At 37.8% G+C, this 15,422-nt stretch overlaps 1 protein-coding gene across 1 annotated transcript; it reads right to left on the bottom strand.

The window, feature by feature from the left end:
- Positions 1 to 28: 28 nt before the first annotated feature.
- Positions 29 to 3,396, bottom strand: gja8a (gap junction protein alpha 8 paralog a). Its single transcript, XM_039655912.2, has one exon. The coding sequence runs from the start codon at positions 3,041 to 3,043 to the stop codon at positions 923 to 925; it is 2,121 nt and encodes a 706-aa protein (XP_039511846.2). The 5' UTR covers positions 3,044 to 3,396; the 3' UTR covers positions 29 to 922.
- Positions 3,397 to 15,422: the final 12,026 nt, after the last annotated feature.

Raw genomic sequence — 15,422 nt, 5'->3', positions numbered from 1 at the left:
ACACAGGGCTCTTTAGTCATCACTCAATGTAGTATCTTTATTATCAGATAAAATCGTGACATATAAACCAGTAAATGATCATTGTATCTGGTGAGAGGTATTGCACACAGCATAACATTGCTATAAATCGTTTTTAAATGATACAGTCCATCTAAATGGAACTAAATTATGGAACTATATAATTTTTAAAACTCTTTTTTAATGGGCTTGAACACCATTGGTAGTAGCAATTCAGAACAACTCAAAAAAGGATGTGAATGTTATACACAAATTAGTGGATTTTTAAACAATAACACAATTATTTCTATGGCCCAGGATAAGAATGTAACAATAAATGGCAAATGTATAGATAAACATAACTATTAAACACAACCGACAGATGAGGCATAAATTGAGAATGTGATATTATTTACTGTGTGTGGATTTGTAATAAATGCTATGAAAAAAAATGACTAAAATCAAGATGTTTTGCTCATATTCCTAAACCTTTCTAGCTTCAAAACATAAATGTTTGACATTTAAAAAAAAGAATTAAAGTTGTGTTAGGAAAATATGTCTAACACTTTTCACAGCGAGAAATTAGCTACTTTTTAGAAAGTGGCTAATGTTTATATTTTTACCTTATAAGATAATTATATGATTTTTTTTTTCAGTTTCTTTTGCATTGCTTTTAAGATTAACTTGGATCTGGGGTACCACAGAGGGGTGCTATGGGGCTTAATTTTGGGAAATACATATTTTTTTTTAAATATTACAAATTCTTATGCATGAAAATAGCTGCCTTTATCAGTATAAAGGGGAGCATCATTTGGGATCGGATTTTAAATAGTCCTGATCCAGAAAACATGCATGTATGCTTGTCCGCCTGATGATGTGGCACTATTTGGAATCAAAGAATTTGATTAAGTTTCTGTTTGGTCAGTCATATAGTTAGATCATCTGACCTGGCTCTGCTGCTCCCTTTGCTAAGACGACTTAATGATCTTGCTTCCTCTGTTGTCTCTAATTCCAGAGCTACAAGTGGAACATCCATCACCTCCTCAATGGCCTCCAAGGCTTTTGATTTTTCAGAACACTCCTTCTCAGGGCCTCCAGTTTCCACAGAGTCTTCTTCTTTCTCATCCCACTCCCTACAGCCTTTTAACTCCTCTGGATCCTCTAACTCTAATGAAACCCCATCCTTCCCCAAAGTTTTCACCTGCACAGAGTCAACTGACAGTCCTAGAGCTTTATCTAAAACTTCCTCAACAGTATTAAATGCAGTCTCAATAGGTCTATTCTCATTTAGATTTTCTAAAACTTCATCCTTACCAATCCTTACATCATCTAGACCACAACTTCTTCCTGCATCCACTAAATCCTCTAGAGCACCACCCGTTCCTATATTATTTACATCTTCTAAAGTACCCACTCCTGCATCTTCTACGTTCCCCTGAGCTTTGTCCTTTCCCAAATCCACTTCTTTCCCAATGGGCTCTAAGTCAGATACATTTGACCCTACAATCTCCCCTAAAGCCTCAGACTTTTGTTCCCCCAAATCTCCAGCAATCTTCTCATCATCTAAAGTTTTTACCTCCTCTAAAATGTCCTCATTTACAAAAGGCTCAATCTCACAAAGTTCTCTATCTTCACCAAGCACCCCAATTTCTGTCCCTTCCTCTGCCACATCAGGTAAACCCTCTTCTTCTCTTAACCCCTTGTCCTTATAGGTGTTATCCTCCTTTCCCCTAAATTCCTGTGAGATTTCATTCTCTTCAGCTCCTGAAAATTTTTCCTCTTGTGTTGGCTCAGCATCTACCAAATTCTTTTTCACAGACTTTTCCTCAGTTGCCTCTCTACTGGCCAGTTCTCTTAGATCTATATCCAGACTCTCCTCAAGTGATATCAAATATGTTTCCTCCACACTCTCTCCCTCTGATTGCTCCTCCAGTACTTCTGGTAAAGCTGTCTGAGTCTTTAAGCTGTCTACCTCATCTCCTTCCCGAAGTAGCTCCTCTGGGAGCTCAGATAGTGTCTCTGTGACCTGAATGAAGGAGGGTCGAGTCTCATCACAAATGATTGTCTCCTCTACAGGTGGAGCTGTTGGCATAACGGCCTCCTGACTCCTTTTCTGCTCCTTCTCCAGTTGAGGTGAGACGAACTGTCCCTCTTCCATGCCGACCTCAGCTAGTGGATATATGTGTGCAACCTCGTCTACCTTCTCCTCTTCAAGATGCCTATAGCCTTTACGTTTTTGGACAGGGGTGTTCAAGAGAAACGGTAAGCTTCTCTCCGGTGGTCCGAGAGGTTCCAACTGAGCAGGAGCTGGTCGATGAAACACAAAGCGGATCTTCTTCAAGCCAAGGTGGCTTATCTCCACAAAGTTGAGGAACAAGGAAACGCAAGCAACTGCCAGCATAAAAATGATGAAGATAGTCTTTTCGGTGGGCCGGGAGACGTAGCAGTCCACCGTGTTGGGGCACGGCCAACGACTGCACTGGTACAGTGGCAGGATGCGGAACCCGTAGAGGAAGTATTGTCCGACTACAAAGCCTACTTCAAACAGAGCTTTGAAGATGATATGGCAGATATAGGTGCAAAGCAAGGTTCCCTCGAGTCTGAACTTTTTGCTACTCTTCGTGCTGGTCTCCTTGGTGGTGCGAACACTTCCCTGATCTGTCGCTAGGGGAAGACGCTCCTCACCTATTTCCTGTTGGTGGCTAACCTCAGCTTCTTCACGCTCCTTGCGCTTCTCCTCCATGTGAATGTAATGGACAGCATGGCCGACGTATACAAGCGAAGGTGTGGATACAAAAATGATCTGTAACACCCATAGACGGATGTGAGAGATCGGAAAGGCCTCGTCGTAACACACGTTCTCACAACCTGGCTGCTTAGTGTTACATATGTAATCAGACTGCTCGTCTCCCCAGACAAACTCGGCAGCCGTGCCCAGAATTAAAATGCGGAAAATGAACAGCACCGTGAGCCAAACACGGCCAATCACAGTGGAGTGCTCGTTTACTTCCTCCAAAATATTACCCAAGAAGCTCCAGTCTCCCATGGTTGTATATTAGCTGTGTACAAGAAAGACAAAAATGAATTAGGGAGAAACAAGATGACACAAGGTAGCACTTTATTTTACAGTCTTGTTGCCATGTACGTACTTATTAATTGGAATAAGTGGGTAATTACTAAATACTAACCTTGAACCTACACCAAAACCTAACCTTAACCCATCTAATAACCTTATATCACCCAGTAACATGAGTGCACGTACTGTTAAAATAAAGTGCAACCCAAGTGTCTTTTAATAATAAGCCTGACAGATACGTAATAAATACATAATATACACTTTCTACAGAATTTTCAAAATATAGTTAGTGATATCACAAAAAATACTTTCCAAGTGTACCTTCTCACTAACCTGTAAACTTTCTTTTTAAACAAAACTAGACACTGACCATTTACAAAGACGACCAGGAAACAACTGTAAGACTCAGATATGCCATTGCCAAAACACTTCACCAATGGGTTCACATTCAACAATCTAAGCCATCTGTACATCTTAGACATAAAAGAAAACATTTTTTACGGACAAAAACTATACATATAGAAGCTTTTGCATTAAAAGGAGTGCCAATGTGAACTTTGCTCAAACGGTCACCTTTGCAGTGGTGGACTCAATGCAGTCCAGTTCTGTCCGTTGCTCCTGGTGCCCTGTGGGGCGAATTGAACTCCTGTCCCCCAGTCACCCAAACTCAGTCCTCGTCCTTGTCGCACCACTGAGCAGATGTGAGCGAATGGGCTATGATGGCTGCTTTTCATGCCTGCCGTAGAGTTTAAGCTGCTAACTAGATGCCCTTTATGCACCAGACCACGAGTGTTGATGCAAAAGACAATAGGATCAACAGACCCGCAGCCAGAGGGGCCAGAGGGACAGGACACCATCCACAGGCCCAAACCAAGAGCACACGCTAAAAAGTAAATAAAATAAAACTGGGGCATGAGGTCCACAGCAATGGCCAACTTCATCATGATATAAATGCTGTAAGGATGTATCAGATCCTGTATCAGAGAAAAAATCTGTGGTCAAACTTCCTGTTCCGTTTACTTTTAGTATACTTTTAGTGTTTACTCACACTTTGGTGTGAGTAAAAATATTTTAGAAATGGTTTATAAGAATTTTGTAGAAAGCATTATGTCTTTTAATATGACTATGTGGTATGGAGTCCTGACTGTTAAATCAAAGCAGAAATTGTCTAGGGTGGTTAACATAGCTAGTGCAATCGTAGGTAAAACACAAAGACAATTGAATGAGATATACTTATTGAAAGTTAAAGAGAAGGCAAGGGTTATTATTGAGGATTTATCTCACCCCTTGCACTCCAGTTTTCAGTTGCTCCCATCAAGGAGAAGGTTTAGACAACCTAGGGCAAGTAAAAATGTGTACCAGGTGTCATTTGTGCCAACTGCCATTCGATTTCTAAATGCTGAGAAGCCATAAATACGAGTAGGAGTGGATATATGTAAGCTTAAGTATAGCTGCATGGTAATGTTACTGTTTTTAATTCATGTATGTATTTTTTCCTTATGTTTTTTGGTGTTGGTGTCCTTGTGTGTGATGTATAGTGAAGCCAAAGACAAATTTCCACTTGTGGACAATAAAGGAACTAAACTAAACTAAACTAAACTATAAAATGCATTATTTTTGAAAAGAAAGTGCCAGTAAAAACATTAGCATCGTTACTTAAAAATGTAGCTTTCCAATCGCAGGAACACATTTTAAAACTTAAAAAAAATATTGAAATCTAAATTATTTTAAATTGTAATAATATTTCACAATATTACATTATTCATTTATTTTTTACTGTATTTTTCACCAATTGGTGACCAAGGAGAGATTTCTTTAAAAATAGTTTTTGAATGCTGGCAGAAAACAGAGAAAGTGAAAACGTAGATCTGTTTTATGATCCATGGGAAACCATGCCACAAACTTCATGACATGGTTGCTCATGTTAGGCGGAGCAGCATTTTGGTATTACAGTGTTTGTATTTCATTGTATGAGTGGGATACACACAGTAAATTATCCACCCACAAATCTTTAACAAAATGTTGCTGCACTTTAAGCCAAAAGACCTTATGACAACAGAGATATTTCACAAACAGACAGCCTTAGGAAATGGTGATAATAAAGCATTTGGGCACACACATGCAGGAAAGCTGGGTGTTGGAGGTATAAGGTTTAATGGTTTTGTGATAACGGGGCAACAGTGCAGCGCAGTGGCATATTTATGATATCGGCCAGGAAGCTCAAACACACATACACACATGGATAAACTTCAACAATACCCTGTTAAAAAACTTCCTGCGCAGCTGAATCATTGGCCAGACACATTCTTGTCAGTGTTGGTTCACACCAAGATTTTAAACAGTACGCAATGCACCAATGTTTAAAAGTCGGGAAATGTGTATAGTCTGAGTTATTTTGGCGTTTTGGGGTTTATATGTTTTGACTGTTTCTTTTACTGTGGCAGTCCTGATCAAGAGAGCACATGAAACAGTTGGCAAAATCCTATACTTGGGAATGGTTTATTTAAAGTTTGGGATTGTTTAGCACTTATCTAAACTATTGAATTATTGTTGTCAGGGGAAACAGTTTGTGCTACAAGTTTCAGAGGGAAAACAACATGACTGACAGTCAATGGGCAATGTTTTATGCTACATAGACGGAGAGTTTATTCCAAGATACACAATTCATTTCCCCGTACTGCACAGTATCTCTCATAAACATTTGACTGGTTGTTGTGTACATAAGGACCAAACATCAAGATAAAGAGAAGAGCACGATTAACTAACTGCTTAATAGAAGACTGAAGCCTGTGTTACTTATGTCGTCCTTATATATATTTGTGTGTGTGCGTGTGTGTTAAAGGCTATATTGAAAACAAACATAGTGGACAAACACTTCACATTTCATCATTTAATAAAATTATGATGCCAACTGTGTCATCAAAATGTTAACATGTTGCCCCCTCACCATTAATCAAACCTGCCTTTGATATGATATAGGGAAACAATAAAAGGTGGAACTAGAATTATATCAATACAGAAATATTAATAGCAGTAATGCGTAAAACAGTAAATAATAGTAAAGAAAAAAAATCTAAATGTAGTTAATGCTGTGTAATACTTCAGTGACTTTATTGTATTCTCTGCATTTTAGACCCTAGTAATTGTTCCCTAGAGGGGTTTGTGTGTTGATATAGTGGACACTAGCAGGATAAGCCACACAGGACTACCAGTGAATAGTGATAGGATGACACAGAAAGACATGATGTCATTCTAGAGCATTGAGCCTATGGAGCATGTGCAGTCAGGCATGAGCCCACATCGTGCCAATGCAGCAGACACTCGTGAAGCTATAGCACAGCTATCAAATGCTGCTCACATTACATTGCCTGTGAAATCTGATTTATTGATTTATGTTTAAAATCAGCTTTTGTATCTGGAAATTCCTAACGCTGAAAACATTTAGTGTTACATGCTCACCCTAACATCAGTTAATTTAAAAGTTTGCAGTCTGTCATCATTTGTTTGCAATTGGTACTTTGTTGGATGTCTTATCTAAAAGGCTACATTCATACATTTTTGACAGGTAAACCTAAAGTATTCAAAACTAATGCATTTTGTGTATTCCAGTAATTCACCGTCCTGCCATGAGAAAAATTAAGTATCCTTGAAATGTACTTAATTTGAAATTTACATTTCTATAACAAGCTTCATGCGTCATTCAACCATTTAAATTCAAGCCAAAGCAATTTCTCACTCTGTCTACATTACGAATTTCCTATAGCTGAATAAATGCAGACTTCAGCAGCTCCTCATTGCTGAAAAGAGGATGAAGGTGCTAAGGAGGATCATTGATGCTAGAATCATCATTAAAAAAAGACACTGATGGATCAAAGGACCAAGGCATAAAAAAAACATATTAAGTCTTCAAATAAGGAGTCATGTTTGTCCTGCATGTGTCTGGACCATTAGAAACCATACTTAAAGGGATAATTCTCCCAAAAATGAAAATTCTGTCACCATTCTTTCTTCTGCTGAACAAAAGAAGATATTTTTGAAGAATGCCAATAAGCAAACAGTTGATGGGTCATTGAGTTCATTGGTCATAGTATTATTTTTTTCCGCATAATAAGTCAACAGGAACCCATTAACTGTTTGGATTCTTCAAAATATCTTGTTTTGTGTTTAGCAGAAGATTTGCAACAGCTTTAGGGTAAATGATAACAGCAATTTTGAATATACTATCCCTTTAAAGTTAGTGAGAAATAATGCACCTTCATTCAGTCTCAACCCTGTTCACACCTCAAGTGTCCAACTGAGCCTCACTTCCTGTGGGAACTATATTTTCGGACCTTTCCAATCATTGTTTAATTAATTTAACAGTATATACAAAAGCATTCTCTTCACTTCCCCCATGTACACAAAAACTGTTCTCACCGAGCTCAGTTTATACACACTGAGTTTTTCACTCACCCCAAGCGGACATCAGCCCATGCCAACCTAAACTCTTGATTAGAGTGTGCGTTTGAGCGATTACGTGTGCCGTGTTTATGGGTGTATGGAGCAGGTATCTGTGCTGAGGTCATTGTGCCGGTCGACCGGTTGTGGTCATAAAGAACACCTCGATGGGTGCGACGGCCGGCGCTGCCCAGCTGCAATTGTGTTTGCGAGAGGAACATGTTGATTTTGGATAGAGGTGAAAGACCTGGCCTTCTCCGTCGTTCCTCTAGACAGACCAGACACACCCTCACCTCTACTGACCTGTTGATATCATCAGGTCTGCAGAGTGCTTGACTGACCTGATTGTGAAACATATTCAAATAATATAGATCATGTCCACTAAAAATAAACAGTGTCTCAAATGGTTTTACATTAAAATGATAACCAAACTAAGCACCAAAATGTTCTCAAAACCAAAATTCATTCAGTCATTGAATCATTCACTCAATCATCTCAACAACAAATAAGGATTCTCGAGGAACTAATCAAGTAACTGTTTATATATTTTATTTTTTATTATTTACTTATAAGTGATGTTTCATGTTTCAGAAAATAGGAACATAGTGAGCATCCATGCTCCCTTGTTTTCATGGTGCATTGTGAAACTTTTTAAAGAGCTACTATTTCAGTGAACAGAAAGCGTTTTGCAACTGAAACAACCCTTAAAATGTAATCAAAGCCCTGACTACTGAACTATAGTAATGGTCAATTCAGATTTGACTCTTTTTGGAAATATTTTTTTTTCTGGCAGATCAAAAACGTATAAAATGCTTTACTGATGAATAAATGCAACATTACACTTGTAATCGTGCTGTTGGTGTTGTTAGTCACAGATTTCTGATATTTGAAACAACATTGTGTGATAAAAAATAAAACAAAATAATAAAATAAAATTTTGGCACATAAAAAAGCCCTCCATCACTTATTATTTCATTCTGTGTACAAGAGACAAATCTCAGAAACACGTTATAAGCCTAAATCGGGGAAACAGACTCCATGCATGAGAAGAATGAGAGACAGGGAACCAGAGCAGCAGCAGGCATACGTACCAGCAGATACAAGCTTCCTTTTCCTCAAATTCAATACTTCTAATGAACAAGTGATTTCCTATGGAAGTTATCGCCACAAAGGGTTCAAAAGGACGGACTCTCAGTAGTGTGGGAGCCGAATATTAAAATCAGTGCTTCAAAGTTTTGTTGTTTGAGTCATTCATGTTTCGTTAATATCACTCATTTATATTGGTCAGTGCAAATGCGTCAGTTTTAAAAGTAAGGCAAGAGAAACCGTTCTTTGAAAGTTCTCTTGAGAAAGTTATGACTCACAACACCAAGTATTTACCTCATTGTTTTAGTTCATTTGATTTGGATAACCAATAAGTAACGAGACACACAATGGGCATTCAGATATTTTCCTTAATAGGTTATTGTATTTGGTCTTTGTACTATAACTTTTGCAAAAAATGTCAAGCAATTTAAATTTCACACATAATATAAACTCAGAAAAAAAGAGAAACGTCCTCTCAGATTCAACAGCTATTTGGCAGACAGTTGATGTACCCCGCTGACTTCCATATTAGGAAAAAATACTATGGAAGCCAATGGGGCACATCAACGGTTTGGTTACCAACATTCTTCAAAATATCTTTTGTGTTCAGCAAGAAAGAAATTCATACAAGTAAAGGGTGAGGGTGAGTAAATGATGACACCATTTTAATTTCTAGGTGAAACTCTTAACCATTTTAATAAAATAAATCAGATGTCAACGGATCATAAAACATCATTTAAGTCACACTTCTGCTCTTCAAGTTTAACCATATAAATGTATTTTCACATGACTTCGGTTTTAACCAAATAACTGAAAAACATTGAAAGTATGTTTTCAATTATTTTCTTATGTGTCATCAAAATATTAAATGTGATGTGCTTTTGAATTATTTATTGTAAGCGCTTATATGGGTGTGAACCTTGAAAACGTTTGGTTAGTCTGACATCTCTATTTGACCTTTTTTTTATATATAATTTTGTCTGAAATTCAGGAAACTTCAGATGTCATTTTTATTGTTTGTGGTGCTACTGATTTCGAAGTATACATTTTTCTTCACAAGCACAAATAACAGCCCATTCTCACCCCCAAGGCGTCACCTAACTGACGCCTTGGGAAGCATTTGGACATGCTTCAATATCTGACGCTTTAGGCGCCCTTTAGCGTCAGCTAGATGACGCCCTAGGATCGCGATACCCTACCCCCACCCCACACCTAAACCTAACCGCGTCCTCTAACTGACGCTTTCCTTTGGCGTCAGTTAGATGACGCCGTAGGATCGCGTCATGTAAGTGACGCTAAAGGGCGCCTAAAACGTCAAATATTGAAGCATGGTCAAAGGTGACGCCTTGGGGTGAGAATGCGTTGCAAATAAATAAATAACTATTAATACATTTATTGATATAAAATAATGGACACAAAATTATATTATTTGGAATTTTAATGTATTTTTAGTTTTGCTACCTAAAACAGAGCTCAAAAAATCTTGCAAACTTGGCAAATCAAGTGATTAGTTTTTACTCAAATCAAAGATTATTACATAACAGGTCACCCAGCTATATGTTATTATTGAGGTGCACTTGCAAATCTGTGTTGACTGCTGTTCAACAGAATAAAGGAAACAGTGGCCACCAAATTCAACGAGAGCCACTTGTCTTGTTCACACGTGTAAATGTTCTCTTATGTAGAACCTATAAACAAGCAAGCATATAAACTGGCAAAGCAAATTTGTTAAGGTCAAAGGAGGAAATGATTGATTGTTCTCTTCAACCTGACAGGAAGCAGACCCTGGACTTCCTGTAGCGTAGCACTGCACTAGGGGGCCAATGCTGAGATGCTGCTGAAACAATGGATGATGCAGAAGATGAGGGAGGGGAAAGAATTGAGAGAAAATGGGAAAGGAACCAAATAAACAGGAGAAAGAAATGCATAATCCATGGGAAAAAGGCTCTGGACTGTCAGTCACATTAGACATGTCTGAATCTATGAAACCAAAGCAGCAGCAAAACCTATATTTTTTACATTTTCTGAAGAAAACGTGAGTGCCAGTCAGTGAAAGATCCATGTAAAAGTCCTATGTTGTTATGAGTGGCTGCAGGGTGTTGCTAAGGTGTTCTGTATGATGTTTAGCGGTTCTCACAGTGCATTTTTCCGCCATTGCAGACTGAATACCATATTTCAAGAGTTTTCTGTTTTGTCTGTGAATTGTCCCTGTCCCTGAATTTGCCGCACAAAACAGAGTGATAAATTATGAACCTATTTATGGACCTATTTTATTTATGAATTTAGTTTGACTCTCGAACGAATGACTCTCATGAGTCAGTTAATTTTAGTGTATAAAACACATACAACCTTCAACTGACTGTGAGATTTACGTAAATCAGTATAATTACTGATTGGTTGTTCAACTTGTAAAGATACACATTATGAGTTTTTTTTTCAGTAGCTATAGTCTACAAATACAGTTTTTGCAAGAATTGTTTTAAATGTTAATCTATTATCATTTAGAACAACTTTCCAACCCTAAACATAACTAATAATAATAATAGTGATGTTTGCCTTAGCATGCAACATTAATAAAGAGAAAAACGGATTGATGGAGGAGGGTTAAAGTACAGGAGAAGGTAACAAAAAAAAAAAACAGGCTAATTGCCATTTGGATGCTGATCTTCAAAATATATTTTCATCCCACCATTAGACCAATGCAGAAAACAATGTTATCAGAGGATATGATAAACTAAGGGCAGGAGAAACGCTCTCCATCTTTCTCTCAATCCCCCAAGCCTCAGTTTCACAGAAATACAATACAAAGAAAAAAAATTAGTAAAATTTACAAATTAATTTCATTAATTTACCATGCCACGCTTTCTATCAGGTAAAACCCTGTATACTTAATTGGCTTGTAAATGAAAGTGTATATTGTTAGAATAAATTATACTGCACTGGCTGTTTATTTGACATTTATGCATGTGGCAGATGCTTTTATCCAATGTGACTTACAGTGCATTAATTAAACACTGTCTCTGTTTGTTTTCTCCCTAGGCATCAAACTTATGACCTTGTTGTTGTTAGTAACAGTCTTTAGTTGTTGAGAATCTCATAAAATTAGCAAAACTGATTGTGAAATTAGCACTTTATACATGTCTGGGATCGATGTCTCAGGGTGACTCCTTTTCCTGTGTTTGTCTGAGTGGTCGTGTCCAACCGCTGAAATCCATGTTTCAGCTTCAGTGCAGAAAAACAGAACATCTACCCGTCCAGCTTCCTACTTTCTCTTAGAATAACGTCTGTCAGTCTCCTTCTTTCCTGTGCCAGTTTTGAAAGTGTTGATTGTCGTGTTTCTGTAGGGGTGGAGTGTGCTTTTAAAAAGCGGATCGCCTGGCGCTAGGTCTATTACCTCTCTTAGGAGTTGTTATTAGACTGGGTGGCCTTAATGTGGTCCCTAACGGCGACCCATTTCCTCCACGTTCCAGCTACCCTCTGGGTTAGCACTGTGTCTTAACCTTGACAGACCTGTTCAGTTATCCCTGCTGAGTACGCTCCCACCCCTTGGGCTGGTACTACCTCAGCGACTGAATGCAAGTCCTGCATGCCAATATTATCTCCCTAGCGTGATCCCAATTCGTTGGAAACTTCTCAGATGAGACGTTTCCCTCAGGGAACGAGGGTTACCATACTTACGTCACAATTCCCAAGGCATATGCAAAAAAAAAAAAAAAAGAAAAGAAAAGAAAAAAGGGAAGAGGCCTGGTTGAGCTGCGTCCGTAAATTGAAACTTTACACAGTTATGGTAGGGGTGTGACATTTCCAAAACTTGCTTGAAGCAAATGACCAATCAAAACACACTGGTCCAGCTGGCAATCAGGGTTACATTGAGCTTTTCGGAAGGATGATGCCTAATAACAGAAACTAAACAGAGCATTACTGACAGACTGGGAAGAGAGCAGCTGCAATAATGTAAAATAAATAAATGTCAAATATGTGAAAATTTATGTTTTTTTTTTTTTGTTTTTTTTTTTTTACATTCAAGCTTGAAACCCTCTAATAGACAAACTAAATTATTGTAAGTGTATATAATGTCAAGAAAAGAAATGGACAGACACATAAAGCAGAAGCATTAGATGTACATCGAACATACTTTGTTCTTCCGAAAAAGAATAAATCAGCATATTTGTGAATTATAACAACTTTATAAAGGTTAGTAGTATGCACCTAAATACTGCTCTCATTACATTTGTCTCAGTCACCCTGTTTGTAGAAAAAGTGATTGGTGGGTGCTGGCAAGTGGAACAAAGGACTATCTACGTCATATAATGCTCACAGAAACTCCCCAGACAACAGTATGATATGTTCAACAGTTATGACAATGAGGATCTGCTTAGTGACGTACAAGCAACAGAGTCCAGAATATTTATGTAGATTCAAATTCTGACCTCATAGTTCATACTAAATCCTAATGTATTTCTACAAATCATCATGTATTTCTGCCATCAATGTTATAATACTCTGTGATACTAAAATATATTTCCTTTATCATTTCCACTTGATTTGGTGCTCAAAACTATTTTATAGGTTTGGGGGGAAATGGAAACCTTAATTTTAAACAAAAACCCTATGTTTTTTTTTTTTTTTGCCTTATTTTTAAATCCCTGAGCCACTTGTCATCTCTTGACTTTTATATTTTTTGACTAAGTTAGAAAAAATGTACCCCGTTTTATGCATGTGAAGAGATGGGGAAACAAACTGAATAACTAACAGATTCACTCAGATTCACTTTTCTGTGATGTGTTGTGTTAGATGAGCCCAAATAAGAAATGATAGGTACATTCAATATTAAAACAGATAGCTGATGGGAATTAGTAAACTATGGTTACCTTGGTAGAAACACAAGATTTAAGTAGCGGTTCTTAAAACAGAGGTCAAAGTTTCTTTTAGGGCTCAAAATTTCCAACGCATTCTCATCCTTTAACGTCATATAGAACGCTATGTGACAAAACGGCGCTATCCCAGATAGCAAACTGACATTGAATGAACGTGGAAATATGACATCGAAACAACGTTGATCTGACATAGTTTTGCTCATCGAATTAACGTTGAACCAACGTCAGACGCGTCATTCTTTCAAAACTAACGGAAAATCAACTTGAAATCAACGCATTGTTTCAACGTTATGAAAGCAAACCAATTTTTGATTTTCATTTAGCTTTGAAGAATGCCGCGTCTGACGTTGGTTCAACGTTAATTCGATGAGCAAAATCAACGTTGTTTCAATGTCATGAGAGACGTCGTTTCCACGTTGATTCAATGTCAGTTTGCTGTCTGGGTATACTACGCACATGGCACCCGTTATCGTTAATATAACACGTGCTGTGAGGGCTAAGTTTAGGTGTGGGGTAGGGTGTACGTGTCATATTCACGCTAAAGGATTTATAACGTCTTGGGTTCGCGTGTTATATTAACGATAAAGGGAGCCATGTGCGTAGTATAGCGCCGTTTTTGCATATAGCGTTCTATATGACGTTAAAGGATGAGAACGGGCTGAAATTCCATGTCTCTTTGGCTCTAAATGAGCAAGTGCACTATGACACAATGTCATTAACAGCCCTTAGTAACCTTTGGTGTCCCTTACACCGAATTAGCATCATGTCGATTTGTGCCCATTTCACTATATATGTCATATCTGTACATTATTATAAGTATGTCTGTACAAAATTATGTATGTACAGACAAACACACATGGACCCAGCAGCAAGGAGTACTCAAATCTACAGAATTCCCACCACACACACACACAAACACACACAGACCCTTGAGCAAGGAGGAATGAAACCTAAAAGATTGGCATTATATAAAGCTGACATATATCTTCCGGCTCTCAGCCGATGAGCAGAATAAGCAATGAAAGAGATGTGATGAGAGAGAGGGCTTACAGCTCAGGCTTCTGTTTAAATTAGTCTCTGTGAAGTTGGTTGAATTCCTTACAGTTCCTTCCTCACTGGAATACAGTAGCCAAACAAGACTGTATGAAGGACAGGAAGAAGGACACCTGCACAAAGAAGAAAAAAGGATCATGTGATCAGGTACAATATTTTAATATCCTATAAACACTGGCACAACCATTTTTGCTACACTGATGCATCATATTGTTCAGCTAAAAGGAATATTTTGGGAAAATACTATGAAAAACTATTTGATTTCACATTTTGTGTGATTGCCAGGGCAGAGAGTCTATGAGTTTTGTCTCAAGAATTAGTTTTAGCTTTAGCTAACCAACCTTTTTGGAAAAATGTGCCTACATTTTTGCAAAACTCCAAAAACATATGTACCTATACAAATTCACTGCAGTTTCCAGCTGAAATGAGCATAGCCGTAAAACACCAACAACTTCTCATTCTTTTTTAATCAAATTATGATTACAGGGGCAGATGTTTAATTAAAAAATGCTTATTGTTCTGTGCGCAATACTATGCTATGACCTCAAAACACTTTTAGCATATGCATGATTTGTAATTGTCAGTTGTTGCACATAACAAGTGCATTTAGTAAACTTGCATGATACCTTGCACCTGGTACAGTGCTGCATTTGCAATGCAAAGAGTTTGGGTAGGAGTCCTGTGACCTGTGAAACACAAGCCAAAATAAAAGAGCTCAAAGACTTGTACAAGCAAGCTAAAATAGAGCATTAACCTTTTAGCCACTGTCACAGGACATTTCATTTCTGAACTTCTGCAATACAAACCGCTGTGACGTGGGTGTCTCAAACATTGGTTATAATCTGAAAAGGTTTTTTAAAAGCATTATACCTCACTTTCAACCCAGTAAGTCTTTA

Source organism: Pimephales promelas, chromosome 7 (assembly GCF_988280905.1).
Source record: "Pimephales promelas chromosome 7, fPimPro1.hap1.1, whole genome shotgun sequence".
Lineage (NCBI taxonomy): Eukaryota > Metazoa > Chordata > Actinopteri > Cypriniformes > Leuciscidae > Pimephales > Pimephales promelas.
Note: the sequence above shows the minus strand (reverse complement) of the source record. Positions and strands in the feature narration are given on the sequence as shown.

Excerpts from the sequence above, each read along its gene's own strand:
- gja8a (XM_039655912.2), bottom strand. The coding sequence starts at position 3,043 with ATGGGAGACTGGAGCTTCTTGGGTAATATTTTGGAGGAAGTAAACGAG.